General features: G+C 45.7%; 1 protein-coding gene across 2 annotated transcripts; it reads right to left on the bottom strand.

Annotated features, from left to right (window-relative positions):
* Positions 1-3,854: 3,854 nt before the first annotated feature.
* Positions 3,855-19,292, bottom strand: LOC100125055 (uncharacterized loc100125055). Of its 2 annotated transcripts, NM_001102973.1 has the most exon segments (4): positions 3,855-4,950; positions 4,982-6,107; positions 6,907-7,297; positions 18,687-18,812. In NM_001102973.1, coding segments are annotated over 2 exon segments (1,110 nt in total). In that variant the 5' UTR covers positions 7,281-7,297; positions 18,687-18,812; the 3' UTR covers positions 3,855-4,950; positions 4,982-5,371.
* Positions 19,293-20,679: the final 1,387 nt, after the last annotated feature.

Genomic DNA, 20,679 nt, shown 5'->3' with positions numbered 1-20,679 from the left:
TCTCTCATATAAACATGTTATTATGTACAGAGGCGGCCTTCATCCCCCTGATACCAGCGCCTCTTGTGTAATGCAACACTGAACCCTGCGTCAACATTGGACCCTTGACTTTAGCATTGCCCTTGGTTTGTGCGCTGAGCTTATTCTCTTTGTTTGTTCAACGTGGTCTTCCAACTTCTCAAGGGCAAATATGCCTCTGTAATGTGGTGGAATGCCCCAGATACAAGTGAGCAGCAATACCCTGGGCAAATGAGAACTTGTGGGGGGATTTTGCCCCCTCATTTTGAATTGACATTCCTACATTATTCTCTTTCTACCTCAGCGCCGCCATCAACATCATTTAGAAAATGGAAATGAAAAAAACCCATTTAACCAAGAGTTTTTCCCATCTATTGTGTGTGACGCAGGCGTAATTGCTTTGTATGCCACGTGTCTGACACTTGACAGTGTTGTCTGCACTCGCTAATGCTCTTCAGCATCATTGGCTTAATAGCCGACTAGAATTGGCTCATTGCTCGCCAATAAGGCACGCAGCCCCTTGCCTTGATACTCTGTCACTTACGTCTCTTCTTGGCTCAGTCATGTTCCCTGGTAGGAAAGACGTTACCCTCTCGAAGCCTCCTATGTTCCTTACAGATTGCTAATGGTCAACACCATTTGAAGGAATGGGTGAAGCTTCAACAAATTGTAAAGGTTCTCCATAGAAAGCAGAACCCTAGAGAAGATAATATCTATATATATAGGGTTGGACTGGGCCGGTGGGACACTGATCCCCACTGGTGCTCCCCCTGCTGACCTCCCTTCGCGTATAGGAAGTATCAGAAATGTGTGTATGGGCAGCAGGGGCCCCTGGGGGAGGGGGACTCCTGGGGTGACAGCCCTGGTGGGCCCCGCACACCCCAGTCCAACCCTGAATATATAACCGGTCAATGTAGTTGCCATTAAATTTGTAATACTAAATTTAGCCCCTGGCCGGCCCACCTAAGCCCTCAACCCACCCCAACCCTACCTTGTTCCTTCCCCATTCTCCCCTGGATCAAACCTCTAGCTCTCCATTGTGTTGTAGCCCCACCCATTTTGATGTCTCCTCTCTATTGCCACGCCTCTGTTCATGGCCTGCCCCCTGTAGTCACCACCCCTGGCCAGTCTGTAAGAGCAACGCTACTGCCTAGTACTGGGTTTTACAAGGTGCCTTCTCCTAGTGTGATCTCCCTTCCCTGGTCCCTCACCATTTATAATCTTAGGCCCATGTTCTGCTCCGCCTATAACCCAGCCCATCTCCCCGCCCATTTCCTGGACCCCACCCATCTTGCCCATTTCCACACCCCTTACAATATAGCCCCAAAATGGTGTCCCTACACCCCACCAACCCAAAGGCCGATATTATTGACAGAAAAGGTGGCAACTCTACTAATAATATAATTTTATTCTTTAAATCCTCTGTGGGGTTAATACAAGTTCTTTCTGCCGGGATATCAGCGCCACATATGAGCTGCTCGGCAGGACCCCATTAGATTCCCATTTATTGGCAGCCATGCTGTTATTGTATTTGGCAGAAAGTGAATGAAAGTCACATCCGTCCCGTGTCACACTGGGCTTTATTAGTTACTGCTGTGGCACAATGCAAAGCCCCGGCAGGCAATCATTTCTCCTACTGTGGCCCCTTAATGGCTTCTCAGCCTGTTGAGCAGTAAGGATGCTGGGATACATGTAGGGCTATGAGCGGGTATCAGTGTGTCGACATTTATTAAAGAACACTGAGGCATATACTGCGGGGAGAGCGAGGCTCCATTATGCCTGTGTGGAATTCTCATAAGGATAATCGCCTGTGATTGATGGAGATCCCTTATGCCGCTATTCAGAGCCATAGCAACACTTTAATATGAGTAACAGGCTGTAAATTATGGATGTCTATATCTTATTGTATAACACTGTGAGGCATAATAGATTGGAACATAGATATTGTGCATAATTGTGTACTGTCAGAGAGATGTAGGGGCTGATATAGCTGAGAATCCTAAAGGGGATCTCCACCCAGCAAAAACTATGGATATTCTATGGCTACGGGAGAATATAATATGGGCAGGAGAGAGACAGGGCTGTGTATTAATATACAAAGTTCTGTCTCTCTCCTGCCCATATAATATACACAGCTCTGTCTCTCTCCTGCCCATATAATATACACAGCTCTGTCTCTCTCCTGCCCATATAATATACACAGCCCTGTCTCTCTCCTGCCCATATAATATACACAGCCCTGTCTCTCTCCTGCCCATATAATATACACAGCCCTGTCTCTCTCCTGCCCATATAATATACACAGCCCTGTCTCTCTCCTGCCCATATAATATACACAGCTCTGTCTCTCTCCTGCCCATATAATATACACAGCCATATAATCAGCCATATAATTATGGGCAGGAGAGAGACAGAGCTGTGTATATTATATGGGCAGGAGAGAGACAGGGCTGTGTATATTATATGGGCAGGAGAGAGACAGGGCTGTGTATATTATATGGGCAGGAGAGAGACAGGGCTGTGTATATTATATGGGCAGGAGAGAGACAGGGCTGTGTATATTATATGGGCAGGAGAGAGACAGGGCTGTGTATATTATTTAGCTGGTATTTCGGCTGTCTCTCTTGGTTACACTTCCATTTCAGGCAGAAAACAGAATGAATGAGTGGAACAAACTGGCGCTAATGGACGTTAATGCAGATGGTGAAATATTGATGTTAAAGGAATCAAATTATACCTGTCATTAACTCATTCATTGTAATTATCTCTGTATTATGGGGAGGGAACCTTGTTGTTTCCATAAGGATGTAAATGAGGTTGGGCTTTAATTAATGAATTAAATAGCTGCCATAGAGTCATGTGCCCCTGACTTTCCTGCCCTGACAGCTCCCCACAAATGGTTCTATCTGCTTTGGTTCCCCTTGGAACATATGTGGGGGGGGGGGTTCCACCCCGTTTGCTAGAGGGGGGTTTATTTAGAATCCAACTTGAACTGTATGTTCTGTCTAATTCTCTTTCTCAATTACTGCTCTTTATTCACCCAACGCTGGCGGCACAGTCACTAACTAATCAGCAAATCAGGAAATTCTGTTGCCTTTCTGCCTGCCCTGTGCTGTGTATTAACCGTCTGATCCTAGAGCCCCAGAGGGATTAAAACAACCCACAAATATGGCAGCCAGGAAGGACCAGTTGCTCCTAATCTCATGCCCCTGTAGGCAGACATTGGCTTCCAGTTTGTCCTTTCTTGGTTTACAATTAATACTATTGGCCTGAGAAGGTGACGTAAATGATCCTTACCTGCTTGACCAGACCTGGATGGAGAATTCAGATGGGCAAGGGCATCTGTGCCACTTGTATATCTGCTGCTTAAGGTACAACCCAATCGGATGAGATTAATAGGCCGGCTTTGTATGTTTGAGCCATACAGACCACTCGGATAGTCCAACCAGGCAAAGACCTGCTTGTTGTGTCCTGCTAAATGAGTGTATCTCCATGTATGGCCAGCTTATCTGGTCTGGGTCAACAGGGCCCACGAGGTGTTCTCCCGGGGTCCCGCTGGCCCAGTCCAACCCTGTATGTGTCTTGGATTAGCACCAGCAATGGTCTGTAACACATTGGGTTATGTGGCTTACACAAAATAACATTTATTGGGCATTAAAAGTCAAGGGTAGAACGTTGTGCCCGAGCAACCCTGAGCCCTGTGGCACTGCCCCTTCTCTCTTATCTTTCCTGTTAACAGCATCTGCAGCATTTTATCATTATTATCAACAGGTACAATTAGAAATCCTAATATATTTGAATGCACAAATCATAAAAAAATTCAGAATTCTCATCAGTGTCTGCAAAATGAAATCATCTTTATTTCTTTACAGTTACGGGAACCAGGGGGGGGATAATAGGATGTGATGAACTTTTTATACTGTTCCAAAATCAGCCCAAATTCCAGCTGTTTAACACCTTCAGGGCTGCTTGTTCAAATCCACAAGATATAACATGGCTCATTATCTGGGGGTGCAAGGGCAGTCCCCCCAATGTCTTTTTTCCCAGTCTGCTCCCTGCCCCCGGGCTAACATGCCCCCTCCCAGCCCAGGCCTGACCCAGCTGGAGATCAATAATACCTTCCCCCAAAAATTATAAGAGCGTACAAGGCATTGAGCACAGTCGTTGGTCCCAACACATATGGCGTCCATGGTCTTCGTTAACAGCCATTAGAGTAGAATGATGGGACCATAGAAGTTCCTTCCCTAATACCATCTATGTACAACTTCAAGTGCCCTCTGGACCGAACCAGGCCGATCAACTGTCATCCCTTGGCTTAGTAATAAAGCTAGTGAGTCCTTCAGAAACCGTGTCTCCTTTTTTGTTCACTATTTTTGGTCCTGTGTGGATACAAATTATGAAGTATTAGGCTGGAAATGATAAAATCTAGGCTATAGTTGCACATTATCACCCACAATTCCAACATTTGTCCAATGCCTGTTCTATTAAAACCTTTGCCCACCTCAACAGGCAGCCAGTTATTCAAACAGAGGCTGTGGTGGAACTTATCTCTGCAGATACATCTCGTCTACATCCCCATTGCACTTTATGTCCAACCTGGACAGATCTGTGAACAGTTTGTAGTGTGTGTCTATTGATCTTATGGTATAGGAGCGGCCTCCTACTAAAGCTTGTTCATCTTGGAAGTTATAGTACAACAGCTGTGGTGGCACAAGTGGAACCACCATTGATTTCACCTTGATACAGGTGACAACTTTGACTCAAAATACTGAGCTTCTTTTGGTGTTGGCCATGAAATACTGAGCTTCCTTTGGTGTTGCCCATGAAATACTGAGCTTCTTTTGGTGTTGGCCATGAAATACTGAGCTTCTTTTGGTGTTGGCCATGAAATACTGAGCTTCTTTTGGTGTTGGCCATGAAATACTGAGCTTCCTTTGGTGTTGCCCATGAAATACTGAGCTTCTTTTGGTGTTGGCCATGAAATACTGAGCTTCTTTTGGTGTTGGCCATGAAATACTGAGCTTCTTTTGGTGTTGGCCATGAAAGGAATATCAAGAATTACTGGGTCAGTTTGGTCGATTACTTGGTTTTAAAGCATCAAAATGTTTACACGTAGCTGTAGTTGATCTATATATTACTATACGTTCCCTCAGATTTACTCCCTCAGTCCATCTTTCTTCTGACATATCCATAAAAAGGCAATGGTTCCTCTCTGTCTTCAAGCTCAGGAGATCAGCACTTACAAAGAGATGAATCCCTCTTGAAGAACATCAGTCTTCTTCTTCTTAAACTAAGTTTGTTTAACCTTACATTTTGGCATGTTAGAGGCACAGGCAAAGGCTTAGAGAAACTGTCAGGGGGTACCCAGCGGTCTCGACGAATCAGAGTGATTTGCTCCTGCGTGATGCCCATGCATTTTTCCATTGTCGTCATTAATGTGAGACATTTCAGAAGAAGCAGCATCGAACCCTGGCTCGGCGTGGGCCGCGTTGACCACGTGCACTTTATTCCGACCTTTCTTCCTCAGAAGGCAGCTGAAGACCTTCTGGAAGCCCTTCCGGAAGTGCTTTGAAACCAAGGCATAGACGATGGGATTGAGGCAGGAGTTGGCGTAGGCCATGCAATGGGAGAGCAGGCGGAAGGCATACGTGGCTTGGTTGAAAGGGAAGTCGCCGTACAGGTAGCACATAACCACAACATGATGGGGAAGCCAGCAAAGGCAGAAGAGCACAGTCACGATGATGATCATCTTGGTCACCTTTCTCTTGGCCTTTTTGGACTCTGACATATCCTCCAGTGGATCGACTGCTGTCCATAGGTACTTAATGGTCCTGGTGTAAGACAGGCTTACAATGAGCACGGGGATGACATAACCCACAATGAAAGTGCCGGTATCCATTATCTTACGCGTCCGCTCCTTCCAGCCCGGCATGCAGATATGGCTGGACTCATAGTCCATCAGGTCATAGTAACTCAGGTATGGACCAGCAAACACCACAGAGAGGCCCCATATTATAGCCATGGTAGCGATGGCATTGCATGGAGTCCGAAGCTCGCGGGAGCGCAGGGGGTAACGTATTGCCAGGTACCTGAGAAGGAATCAAGGAGATATATCATCAAGAATGAGAACTTTGCATAAACATCTTCAAAAAGAGCTAACTCTGTCCTGTACAACACTTTCCCCAATAAGTTAGTTTTTCCAGGAACAGTAACCCATAGCAACCAATATGATGTTTGCTTTTAAACAGGTGACCAATAAATTCTACCTGTTGATTGGTTGCTATGGGTTACTGCTCCTGGGAAAACTTATATCTTATATTACATAACCCCGTTGGTGTTACAATTATACTCCTTTATGGACCTTTCTGACCATCATTTTGAGTTTCATGGATTCTTTTATTGTGTTGAGACTGGAGCATCTGAGAAGGGCATAGGGATTCCCCTGTATTCTCCCTGTACTAAGCACAATTCTGCAATTCTGTTTGCTCATAGCCTGTACAGAGAGATACCATAAAACTATGGCAGCATAGGGATTCCCCTGTACTAAGCACAATTCAGCAGGAACAGCCCCCTAAGTTTGCTCATAGCCTGTACAGAGAGATACCATAAAACTATGGCAGCATAGGGATTCCCCTGTACTAAGCACAATTCAGCAGGAACAGCCCCCTAAGTTTGCTCATAGTCTGTACAGAGAGATACCATAAAACTATAGCAGCATAGGGATTCCCCTGTACTAAGCACAATTCAGCAGGAACAGCCCCCTAAGTTTGCTCATAGCCTGTACAGAGAGATACCATAAAACAATGGCAGCATAGAAGGTTTCCTGTACTATTTAACACACTTTTGATTGAAAAAGTAAATATGCCCTTTGAATGTAGTTATACATACCTGTCAACGGACACGGCGGCAAGGGTGAAACTGCTGGCATACATGGTGAGATAGATAAAGAAGTGCACAGCTTTACACATGAAAGCCCCAAACACCCAGTCCTCCAGGGAGTAGATAGTGGCCTGGAAGGGCACACAGAAGATGATGAAGGATACATCGGCCACACTGAGATTGAGGATGAAGAGATTGGTTGTGTTGTGAGTCCTTTGGCCGCTCCTTAGCAGCACGGCAAGCACCAAGCTGTTCCCCACAGTCCCCAGCAGGAAGATGAGGGAGAAGATCACAGGCACCACAATGCTGGCCGGGCTGAACAGACTGAGGTCGGAGGAATTCCATGGGCCGGCGAGGCCAGCAAAGTCATCCGGCTCCGACATCGACCCAGCTGGGGGATCTGCAAATGATTATAATCTGTTATTGATTTATATGGCACACCGGGATAGAAATGATGCCTGTAGCCTAATAGATATGGCAGTTTTGTGTCATCAAAGGACAATTATTATTATTAACATTTTTTTATAAAGCGCCAACATATCCCGCAGCGCTGTACAATAAGTGGGTTTCATACATTGGGCATACAGAGTAACATATAAAGCAATCAGTAACCGATACAAGAGGTGAAGAGAGCCTGCCCAAAAGAGCTTACACTCTACAAGGAGTAACATATAAAGCAATCAGTAACCGATACAAGAGGTGAAGGGAGCCCTGCCCAAAAGAGCTTACAATCTACAAGGAGTAACATATAAAGCAATCAATAACTGATACAAGAGGGGAAGAGAGCCCTGCCCAAAAGAGCTTACACTCTACAAGGAGTAACATATAAAGCAATCAATAACTGATACAAGAGGGGAAGAGAGCCCTGCCCAAAAGAGCTTACAATCTACAAGGAGTAACATATAAAGCAATCAATAACCGATACAAGAGGGGAAGAGAGCCCTGCCCAAAAGAGCTTACAATCTACAAGGAGTAACATATAAAGCAATCAATAACCGATACAAGAGGGGAAGAGAGCCCTGCCCAAAAGAGCTTACAATCTACAAGGAGTAACATATAAAGCAATCAATAACTGATACAAGAGGGGAAGAGAGCCCTGCCCAAAAGAGCTTACAATCACAATAAATGATTATTAAAAACACTAGTTATTAAGTGGAAGCAGCCTAGTTCTATAATGTTCTGCTTCCTGCTTGTGGGCTGCGCCCTACAAAATTGGCAGTGGTTTCAAGATCCCCTTGGAAGACTAGTCCTTTCCCAGGGCCCCCTTAGCCCAAAATGAGGGTAAAGTTATTGATGTATCAACCATTCAGCCATAATCCCAAGAATAATATAGACATCCCGCCATAACTGACCATCTAGCAAGGTTTCCAGGGTATCTAAGGAGAGCAAATGGATATTATCCCTAATTTTCCTCAAGGCAGCCCCATAGTTTGGGAACCACTAGCCAATAGCAATTGATTACAGGGCATCGGAAGCAGCAAACCAAGAACCTGTTTACATTACAGTGTTTGTTCTGGTTCCTCTGAGGCACCGTATCTCTATGATCTATTCCAGCCCTTGCCAGTATTGATGAATGTGTTTCTTGACATTTAGAATTCGCTTTAATATTTTGTTTGTAATATTCTCTTTCCCCCCTTGTCTTGTATTGATTTGCTCTTGTTTGAACCAGTTTTCTTCTGAGGACGGAGAGTTTTCTGCTTTTCCAACATGTTCTTTCAAATAAGCACAGCCTCCCTTTTAAGGGTGAAGAAGCCGTGGAACTTTCTTTTAAGGTTACACTTACCCTTTCTCTGTAATAATAAAACAGTACCTGTACTTGATCCCAACTAAGATATAATTACCCCTTATTGGGGCAGAACAGCCCTATTGGGTTTATTTCATGGTTAAATTATTCCCTTTTCTCTGTAATAATAAAACAGTACCTGTACTTGATCCCAACTAAGATATAATTACCCCTTATTGGGGGCAGAACAGCCCTATTGGGTTTATTTCATGGTTAAATGATTCCCTTTTCTCTGTAATAATAAAACAGTACCTGTACTTGATCCCAACTAAGATATAATTACCCCTTATTGGGGGCAGAACAGCCCTATTGGGTTTATTTAATGGTTAAATGATTCCCTTTTCTCTGTAATAATAAAACAGTACCTGTACTTGATCCCAACTAAGATATAATTACCCCTTATTGGGGGCAGAACAGTCCTATTGGGTTTATTTAATGGTTAAATGATTCCCTTTTCTCTGTAATAATAAAACAGTACCTGTACTTGATCCCAACTAAGATATAATTACCCCTTATTGGGGGCAGAACAGCCCTATTGGGTTTATTTAATGGTTAAATGATTCCCTTTTCTCTGTAATAATAAAACAGTACCTGTACTTGATCCCAACTAAGATATAATTACCCCTTATTGGGGGCAGAACAGCCCTATTGGGTTTATTTCATGGTTAAATGATTTTTAGGAGACTTAAGTTATGGAGATCCAAATTATGGAAAGATCCCTTATCCAGAAACCCCCAGGTCCCGAGCATTCTGGATAATGGGTCCCATAGGCTTAAGGTGGAATAAGAAAAGGCCAATAGGAATTTTCATAGACTGGGGCCCATTAGGCTCTGGGATCTCCTGGTAGGCCAGTCCAACCTGGGAGGCATCAGAGGTTACATAATGTATTTATATATATATAATATCATCTATGGCTGAGAGTGAATGGCCAGTCTATAAATAGGGACTAATCCACTAAATGCAGTTGTGATGTGTACTGTCCATGTCATCTCGTTCATTCAGTGGAACTGACCCCAATCAGAACATATTAATCTTGAGCTGTCCCTTTTGATCACAGTCATAAATGAATCCAAGACTAACAAGACCCCAGGGAGCAGGTAAATCATTTCTCATTTATCCTTGTGAACGAAATGAAATAAGGACCCTACAGACAGTGGGAGAGAGCGGCCAATGACTGTCCTGTACAATAAATCCCTAGAAATGGCGCTTAGTCCTGGTAGGAACCATACTGGGGCCGGCGCCCGTTTGCACGGCAGGGGCAGACAGATAAAAGCAGCACCAGGGCTGGACTTGACATTAAGGGCCCACAACAATTAGATGTACACGTTGCTAAATGTAATGGGTGTAACAGAGCGTTGGCGCAAATAAGAAAGGGCTGGTGAATAACTACAGCTCCCCGAGCCCTGGGGTAGAACTTCCACCCCTAAATTCTTGGCACAATGTTGTAGAAGAATCTCCTGTGCAACCCCTGCACCCATGGTAGTCAAACCCTGTGCACCCATAACATTCTCCTGACCATACCCCCTATCCCAGAACACCACCCCCATCCCACCGGTGCTATAAATACTGGTGACTCCTCCATGGAGAGATCCCTGTTCTGTGAGAACTGGTCACTAGATAAGACACAATGGGGACATGCTCTAACAATGTGTAATAAACTGCTGGCTAGCAGTGGGTTAATACTTCTGCTGTGTTAGTTCAGGTACAGATACACACTGGAACTTTTGATATATTTATTAGAACATGGCAGGTAGATCTGGCCTGCTCCATGCTTGCTCTCAGCTTAACAGGAAGCACACAACAGGAACAGGAATATCATCATCATCAATTAATGGCAAAACAGCAAGAATGCCATTAACCAAAATGTCTATACAAGCAGGTTACTACATTCCTCCCTTTTTAGCAAAAAGTAGATCTCAAAAATATATATATATTATATATATGTAACCAACAGTTATAACTCAGTTCTAAACATTTTAAGGCAGAAATGTCCAAGTTAACAATAACAGTGGCATTATAAGTCCAGTCTGTCAGGAGCCTTGCGTGCCCGTATCGGATACCTCCGTTCACCCTCAGAGGCTGTAGCACTGGTTGGATTAGATGAATTGTTGGCATCTGGTTCCTGTGAGGGCGCTACAGGTACTTGAAAGTCAATGGTAGAAAATGAAGGAGGTACAGGTGACACACTCTTATCTGGAACCAGATGCTCCACATGGACATGAATGTGACGATTACCAATTTGAACCTCATACGTCAGGGGACCCCTTCTATGGCAAATGGTCCCTGGAGACCAAAGGCGCCCTGAGTGGCGGAAGTCTCGAACCAAGACCTTATCACCTGGGTAAAAGTTTCTGATTCTTTGTCTGGAGCTATTATGTGCTTTGACTTGTTGCTTCTGATGTTTCTCCACTGTATCAGCTAAAGAGGGTTTAAGCAAATCCAACCTGCTTCGGAGGTGCCTCTTTAAAAACAGTTCCGCTGGGGTACTTTCAGTGACTGAATGTGGCGTATTCCTATAATTAAACAGAAAACGGCAAAGTCTCAACTCTCCTGTAGTGCGAGCGGACTCACTGGCTACTGAGTGTTTCATCCAGGCTTTTTTAAATGTCTGAACAGCCCGTTCAGCAGCACCATTTGAAGCTGGGTGATAAGGTGGAGTTAATTTGTGCCTGATACCGTTTTGTTTCAAGAAGTACTGGAATTCCTGAGATGTGAACTGAGGTCCATTATCTGAAACCAATTCCTTTGGCAGACCATAGGATGCAAACAAATTACGCAGCAAGGTAATCGTTTTCTCGCTTGTACTCGTTTTAGTGGGTAACACCTCCAACCACTTGGAATAGCTGTCTATAACCACAAGAAATGTTTGCTGGTTTATTTCGGCATAGTCAATATGGATTCTTTCCCACGGCGAGGTGGCCCATGTCCATGGGTGAAGGGGTGCAGTGGGTGGCTGATTTTGTACAGAAGCACAAGCAGTACACTGACTTACAAAAATTTCTATATCTTGATCCAGGCCTGGCCACCACAGGTAACCACGAGCTCGTGCTTTCATCCTGTTTACACCTGGATGGCCTTCGTGAAGTTCATGCAAGAGCCTCTGACGATATTTTGGGGGAATGACAACCCGTATCCCCCACAATAAACAACCTTGATCTATGGAAAGCTCATCTCTCTTTTCAAAATATGGCTTAAGGATTTTGTCAGAGCTGTAGTTCGGCCAGCCTTTGGAAGTAAAGTCCCACACTTTTGCAATAAGAGGATCACGACTTGTTGCAGCTGCAATATCTTTGCAAGAAATAGGTAGTTTCTCTGCAAATGAAACTTGAAAAATGACACTTTCGTCATGAACATCTGTTGTATATGGGCACGGAAGCCGTGATAGAGCATCTGCATTCCCATGATCCTGAGAACGTCTATATACAATATCATAGTCATATGCCAATAGGAGTAGTGCCCACCGTTGCATTCGAAGTGCTGCCAATGTTGGAATTGCTGATTTTGGCCCAAGAATGGCCAGAAGTGGTTTGTGATCAGTGACCAGTGAAAACTTCCTTCCATAAAGATATTTATGAAATTTTTTTACTCCAAAAATAATACTTAGTGCCTCCCGCTCTATTTGAGCATAGTTGCGCTCTGTTTGTGTTAGGGTTCTAGACGCAAAAGCAATTGGATGTTCTTCTCCATTAGGCAGTATATGTGATATAACTGCTCCAACTCTGTAGGGTGAGGCATCACATGCTAATCTGAGTGGCTTACTAGGGTCATAGTGTGCTAGCCACTTGCTGTTCGTTAGTCTTTGCTTTGCATCCTGAAATGCTTTTTCACACTCGGCTGACCAAGCCCACTTGGTATCTTTCTGCAAAAGTTCATGTAAGGGTTGTAATAATGTTGACAGATTTGGAAGGAACCGTCCATAGTAATTTAGCAGTCCTAAGAAGGAGCGTAGTTCAGACACATTTGAAGGTGAAGGTGCATTAACAATAGCAGTTAACTTTGTTTCTGTTGGGTGAAGACCTTGTGCATCTATGCGGTATCCTAAGTATTCTACAGACTCCTGGAGAAAGTGACACTTGGACAATTTTACTCGCACCCCAGATGCTTTTAATTTTGATAACACCTTATCTAACAGTGCCAAGTGCTTTTCAACCGTTGAACCTGTAATTAAAATGTCATCCAGAAAACAGACCACATGATCAATTCCTTGAAGAATCTGATCCATTGCATGCTGAAAAATTGCTGGAGCTGTAGATACTCCAAATGGTAAGCGCTGGTATTGGAACAACCCCTTGTGTGTGTTGATGGTAAGAAATGGCTTTGAATCCGGGTCCAGCTCTAGCTGTTGATAGGCATTTGATAAATCAATTTTGCTAAAGTATTTACCTCCAGCAAGTGTAGCAAACAAGTCCTCTACATTTGGTAGTGGGTAGGGTTCTGGTTCAATACAGCGATTGACAGTGACCTTGTAGTCACCACAAAGTCTAATAGTTTTGTCCTTTTTTGGGACCACTACAATTGGGGCAGCCCAGCTGCTGTATTTGACACTTGACACAATACCATAATGTTCCATTCTTTCTAGTTCTTTCTCCACAGGTTCTTTAAGAGCATATGGCAAGGGACGTGGCTTATGAAAAATGGGCTTTGCATCTGAATTTACAGTGATAGTTGCCTTCAGCCCCTTAATACTGCCAAATTCCTCCTTAAAGAGGGAGTCATGTTTACTCAGGATCTGTTCCAGATTTTTGTGAAAGGCAGCTTCAGTTTGTTTGATAGTAAATATTTTAGCCCAATTCAGCTTTAGGTGCTTCAACCAATTTCTGCCCAAAAGGGTGGGCCTGTTGCCCTTCACAACCACTAAAGGCAATGTAAATGACTGACCTTCATATGTGACTAGTGCTAGAATCTCTCCAAGTACAGGAATCTTCTCTCCAGTATAAGAAGTGAGATGTAAAAGTGAGTTCTGCAGTGCAATTCCACCTAAACAGTTCTTGTAAACAAACTCTGATATTAGTGATACAGATGCACCTGTGTCAAGTAACATGTTTACTGGATGCCCATCAATTTCTAGCTTAATATGAATGCCATCATCTCCCCCATGCGTAGTATTGACTGTATTCAAGTCTGTGCAGTCACTTTCCTGGCTGTCACAATTAGACACATATTGCGCCCTGGGCCTGCCTGGTTTGCTTCTGCAGACACGAGCAATGTGGCCTAACTTTCCACAATTTCTACAGGTTTCTGATTTATATCTGCAGTTCAGTTGCTGATGCAGGCCCCCACAGCGGTAGCAGGGTTTGACCCTTTGTGTCTGAAATGCTTGCTCACCTGTAACTGACTCTATAGGTGGCTGTGGTGAATTTTGTGAGATGGGTTTAGACTCTGTAGTTATTTTAGGGATATCTGTAAATGAAGAACTATTTTGCTGTTTGAATTGTTGAGAGTCACTTCTAGTTAATTCTATGGCCAAGGCAATGTTACAAGCAGACTTGAAAGTGAGATCTGCTTCATTTAGCAGCTTATGCAGGTAGAACTCATCATGGAGGCCACATACAAACTTATCTCGCAAAGCCTGATCCAGGAATGTACCAAATTCACAGGAGGCAGATAGCCGTTTTAAATCCAAAATATAGTCTGCAAGGCTTTCCCCCATGTTGTGATTTCTCCTATAAAATCTAAAGCGTTCAGCAATGATGATAGGCTGGGGTTTATAATGCTGAGAGAGGGTCTCTGTAATTCTCTCATAGGACAATTCAGTGGCCTTTGCAGGAGCTATAAGAGTTTTAAGGAGACTGTAGGTTTTTGCTGGCAGTGTAGCAAGTAAAATATCTGCTTTCTATGTCTATACAAGCAGGTTACTACACAATGGAGGTCAGTGGCCAAACTGGTTGGGCATCTCAGCCAACCCCAGCCGGCAACCTCGCCCCCCCGCCTGTGTGTGCGTTAATGGCAGGAGCAGGTAGAGGTAAACTATCTGGGGAACAAGGACCTTGGACTAGGGGATGGTAACAGAAGAGATACATGCCTAGTGCCCCCCCCCCCCCCCCGTTGTACCTTAGGCATATGCCCCTAGTTCTGACCCTGGAGGAGGTGCCCACCTAGGGTTGCCATTTTTACTGGCCAGGTGGCAACCCTGCGCCGCTCCTATTGGTTCAGGCTGAATATTTGTGATGCTTATGTCAGTTCCTTAATGGTCTGGGTTACATAGTAAATGAAACCCAACAGCTAACCCAATAACCAGAACGTACCCACCACCCTGGCTGAAAAGTGCCGGAAACCACCCCCTACAGCCCTTCCATTGACTTCTATTGAATACAAATGGCAACTGCCTGACTGTGCCGGTGGAAGACAAAGTGGGCACTTTTTTTTAAAGGGCCCCATGCACCATTAATCTATGTGTGAATAAGGCGGTACCAACCGTTTTATCTCTACATTAAGGTAACTAGGAAATCTGTCTCCTCTGCTCCAAACACCGTGATCGATACACAGACCCTCCATCCCTCAGTCCCCTGATTGCCACACAGTCCCCGGCGGTGAGTTTTCTAATTAAACTATAGAACATTTAATGGCGGCTCCTCCTCCCACACTAATTGCCATCAGGGGCTAATGCCGGTGATCACGATTCTCTATTGATTCCATGGAAAATCAATGGCGGAGGGAGCAGAGCAGGTAGACGTCTTATTGGGAACAGCAGCTGCCAGAGATACAGAATTGGGATAATGATTTTGCTCGGAACATCATCGTTTCCATTAAAGGTGTTGTTCCCCTTTAAATTAACTCTTTGTATGATGTAAACAGTGATATTCAGAGTGAATGTGCCATTGGTTTTTAGCTTTTTGTTCAGCAGCTCTTCCGTCTGGAATTTCAGCAGCTGGCTGGTTGCTAGGGTTTTGTCTACCTTGGTAACCAGGCAGTGGTTTATATGAGAGACTATGAATAGCGGAGGGACTGAATAGAAAGATAATAATAAAAAAGTGAGAATAATAATAAAGTTGTAAGCTCACAAGGAAAAAGGAAGGGCAAAGTGGCAGCTACGCCGAGCAGGCAGGCAACACATTCATGTTTAAACACAATTTCTCCAATAAATGGCCTTTCAGAAAAAGGTTATACTTCCCCTTTAAATGTGCATCGCCTTACACACAGAAGCCATAATGTGGAATGCCTAGACATGATGCCGTGCCTCACTAATCATTTCCCCCATCTATTATGTATATACGTTAATGGCCAATTAGTCTTCATTATTTATTTTTTTATAGTTTTTGAATTATTTGCCTTCGTCTTGTACATCTTTCCAGTTTCAATTGGGGGGTCACTGACCCCGGCAGCCAGAAACTATTGCTCTGTGAGGCTCCAGTTTTATTGTTATTGTTACTTTTTATAACTTCTTATTCTGTTCAGCCCCTCTCCTATTCATATACCATCCTCTCATTCAAACCGTTCCCTGGTTGCTAAGGTAACTTGGACCCTAGCAACCAGATACTGCTGGAACTCCCCCCCCGAAGAGCTGCTGCACACGCTCTATAGGGAAAGGGCTCTTCACTTTTAAACAATTTGCAGTTGGTTTTCATTTTTTATTGCTTGTGCTTTTTCAGTTATTTCACTTTCGGCTTGGTATTTTAGCAGCTATCTGGTTGCCAGGGTCTTGTTTACCTTAGTAACCAGGCAGTGGTTAGGATGAGAGACTGGAATATGATTAGCACAGGGACTGCATATAAAGATAAGGAATAAACAGTAACAATAACAATAAAACTGCAGCCTCACAGAGCAAAGGTTTTTGGCTGCCGGGGTCAGTGACCCCCATTTCAAAGCTGACAAGATGTAGAAGAAGAAGGCAAATATTTTAAAAACTGTAACAAATAAATAAAGAAGAACAATTGCAAAGTTGCTAAGAATAGAACATTCTATAACATACTTAAAGTTAAAATCCTCCCCTCTCTATTCCTCTCTCCTTCCCCAGCTCACCGTGCGTCTCTCCCTCCAGTTAATGCCTCTCCCCCCCATCCGCCCCATCACTAATACTTCCAATTACTGTGCAATTCTGTTTCTTTACTTCCCCTTTAATCTCACCATCGCCGTCTCATCCTCTGTCTCGTGCATTCTCCCCCTCGCCTGCCTTCATCTTTACTTTTTGTTCTCATACAGCACCGAGACTCTAACTTATGCAAATGCAAAATCTCCCAGGAGCCTCTCACCCACAGAGCTTACAATCTAAATGTTGGTGCAAGACTTTAGGGACAGAAAAAGGCCAATAAAGGTGACTCACACAATGCCTGTTACCCCAATCTCTACTGGGCACCTTCCATTCCTTAGATCACCCATCTTTTGGGTCCTGAAGTCCAACTGGGGAGAAATGCAGATGTACCAGCCTGCTCTTGTTAAACAAGTGGCACAACATGGGCACCAGTATGTAACCATTTCAGCACGGGGCTGGCACAGCATGGGCACCAGTATGTATGCCATTTTAGCACAGGGCTGGCATAGCGTGGGCACCAGTATGTAAGCCATTTCAGCACGGGGCTGGCACAGCGTGGGCACCAGTATGTAAGCCATTTCAGCACAGGGCTGGCACAGCGTGGGCACCAGTATGTAAGCCATTTCAGCACGGGGCTGGCACAGCGTGGGCACCAGTATGTAAGCCATTTCAGCACAGGGCTGGCACAGCGTGGGCACCAGTATGTATGCCATTTCAGCACAGGGCTGGCACAGCATGGGCACCAGTATGTAAGCCATTTCAGCACGGGGCTGGCACAGCATGGGCACCAGTATGTAAGCCATTTCAGCACAGGGCTGGCACAGCGTGGGCACCAGTATGTAAGCCATTTCAGCACAGGGCTGGCATAGCGTGGGAACCTGTATGTAAGCCATTTCAGCACGGGGCTGGCACAGCGTGGGCACCAGTATGTAAGCCATTTCAGCACGGGGCTGGCACAGGGTGGGCACCAGTATGTAAGCCATTTCAGCACGGGGCTGGCCCAGCGTGGGCACCAGTATGTAAGCCATTTCAGCACGGGGCTGGCACAGTGTGGGCACCAGTATGTAAGCCATTTCAGCACAGGGCTGGCCCAGCGTGGGCACCAGTATGTAAGCCATTTCAGCACAGGGCTGGCACAGCGTGGGCACCTGTATGTAAGCCATTTCAGCACAGGGCTGGCACAGCGTGGGCACCAGTATGTAAGCCATTTCAGCACAGGGCTGGCCCAGCGTGGGCACCAGTATGTAAGCCATTTCAGCACAGGGCTGGCACAGCGTGGGCACCAGTATGTAAGCCATTTCAGCACAGGGCTGGCACAGCGTGGGCACCAGTATGTAAGCCATTTCAGCACAGGGCTGGCACAGCGTGGGCACCAGTATGTAAGCCAGGGCTGGCACAGTGTGGGCACTGACAGCTCTTTTATTGCTTCTGAGCTCAGTAAAAGGTAAAAGAATGGCACTTGATTGAGGTCCCTAACCCACTGGGCTGTGCTACTGGGAAGCTGCCATATTATTACACAAAATTAGAAAATAAGGAAGGTCCTTCCAGTTTCCATGCTATGCCAGAAGGCTTTAAACAATAACCTTCCCTATAAATATATCAGCCAACCAAACCAATCCAGCTGCTGCCAAACTACATCTCCCAGCATTCTCTGCCAGCAACAAGACTTAGCTATAGAATCAGTGGAACTGTAGATGAAATAGCCCCATTATGTCTTAATGCCTTTATAGCAAGCAATTTTCTTGTGGCTACTACTATTGCCTCTTTACCATGTCACAACAGCAGCCAAAAGTTCCCAAAGAATAATTCAGTGTCCGAAGGTTCAACTTGATGGAGCTCAGCTACTATACAATGCCCGAGTCCCATATACTGTATATAGTGCCAGTGCTGCTCCCAACCCATGGGAACCCTATTCCAGCAGGAGGTGATAGGGGTGTCTGGGATCAGAAGGGCAACAGGTTGCACAAAACAGCCCAACAACCTGCCCAGTGACCCTCCCATACACTCCCAGTAGGACCCCAGCCCTGGCACCCGTACCTTGTTCCTCAGGACTCAGCTGGATCCCAGCTCTGGCACGATGGGTGCTGGGGAGCAGAACATTTCCATGGGTCCCCCTGGCCAATCATCCCAGCTCCTTCTCACTTCTGAGCCTCTCTGCCTGGGGTTACCCTGCAGCCTGTGTGCCTCATCCTCCTCTCCATGCCAGGCAACTGCAAGCACAGCCCTTTGTAGGGGGGAGAGGGGGAGTGAAACAGGGGAGGAAGGAGGGATAGGGGGAAGAGAATAGGGTGTCACAGGGAGAGAACAGAATGAGGGCTAGGGCGGCAGGCACAGAGGGGGAGAGTAATACAATGGCAGATACATACCCCAAGGGTAAGGAAAGAGTATAAGGGCAGAGAGAGAAGTGAGAGTATGAGGGGCAGAGGAATGCAATAGTGCCAATAGTGCCAATAGAGAGGGATTGAGAGAGACAAAAAGAAAATACAGAGGAGAAGAGAAAAAGCTTTAGGAAATGAGTGATAGAGAGAATGGGAGAAAATAATAAATAATAGGGAGAGTAGGAGATAGAAACAGTGAAACTGAATGAGAGACAGAGGGAATAAAGAGAGAGAGGAGAGATGCACAGGCAATAATAATAATAATAATAATAATGGTAATAGGGGGAGTAGGGAGAGAGAAGGGGCACAAACACAGGTGGGGAGATGGGGAGGGACAGGGGGAGTGGGGGAGAGAAATAACAGGTAGGGGAATAACGGCTGGAAAGTACAGGAGAGAAGGGTAATAATAGAAATAATAGGGTAAGTGGGGAGAGAATGGGGGAACAGAGAGAGAAAAACCAAGCGACAGAGAGAAAGATACAGGCAGACAGGTAGGGATTGAGGAAAGAGACAGAGGGATGCCAAGGGCAATATGGGGAGACTGGCATCAGGCTTTCAGCTTTCCTGGCAGATTTCCCCCCCCCCCCCCCCCGGCCCCTGAGCTCAGCCAGCTGAATGGGGTTGTACGGCACACAGTAATATTGCAATTGGTCTTCTTTATTCCTTTTTTTATTTTACATTTGTGCCCTACTGTTCCCCATTATGGAGTCTAAACTGCCTATTTACATCATTTGTACCATTCCAAAATGGAATATGAATGACCCAGAGCCAAACTCCTGATCTGCCCTGGTCATGTCTTATTTTATTGAGCCTTACCCCCCCCCCCCCCATTATTATTGAGCCCTTTTGAGGTCTTAAATTGGCACTGTCCCACCTAAACAGGGGCAGGTAGGAGGCATCTCACTGCTAGGGTCACTGACCATAACTGACCATAAGTGACATATGTATAGGTACAGACAAAGAACCATGATCAATCTCCAGAACTCATTCAGCATGGCCTCCAGTGCCACAGACCCAGCATGACCTCCAGTGCCACAGACCCAGCATGACCTCCAGTGCCACAGACCCAGCATGACCTCCAGTGCCACAGACCCAGCATGACCTCCAGTGCCACAGACCCAGCATGGCCTCCAGTGCCACAGACCAAGCATGGCCTCCAGTGCCACAGACCAAGCATGGCCTCCAGTGCCACAGACCCAGCATGGCCTCCAGTGCCACAGACCAAGCATGGCCTCCAGTGCCACAGACCCAGCATGACCTCCAGTGCCACAGACCCAGCATGGCCTCCAGTGCCACAGACCCAACATGGCCTCCAGTGCCACAGACCCAGCATGACCTCCAGTGCCACAGACCAAGCATGGCCTCCAGTGCCACAGACCCAGCATGACCTCCAGTGCCACAGACCCAGCATGACCTCCAGTGCCACAGACCCAGCATGGCCTCCAGTGCCACAGACCAAGCATGGCCTCCAGTGCCACAGACCCAGCATGACCTCCAGTGCCACAGACCCAGCATGACCTCCAGTGCCACAGACCCAGCATGGCCTCCAGTGCCACAGACCCAGCATGGCCTCCAGTGCCACAGACCCAGCATGGCCTCCAGTGCCACAGACCAAGCATGGCCTCCAGTGCCACAGACCCAGCATGGCCTCC

Source organism: Xenopus tropicalis, chromosome 9, assembly GCF_000004195.4.
Source record: "Xenopus tropicalis strain Nigerian chromosome 9, UCB_Xtro_10.0, whole genome shotgun sequence".
In the NCBI taxonomy this organism is placed as follows: Eukaryota; Metazoa; Chordata; class Amphibia; order Anura; family Pipidae; genus Xenopus; species Xenopus tropicalis.
The sequence above is the reverse complement of the archived record's forward strand: the minus strand, read 5'-3'. Positions and strand labels throughout refer to the sequence as shown.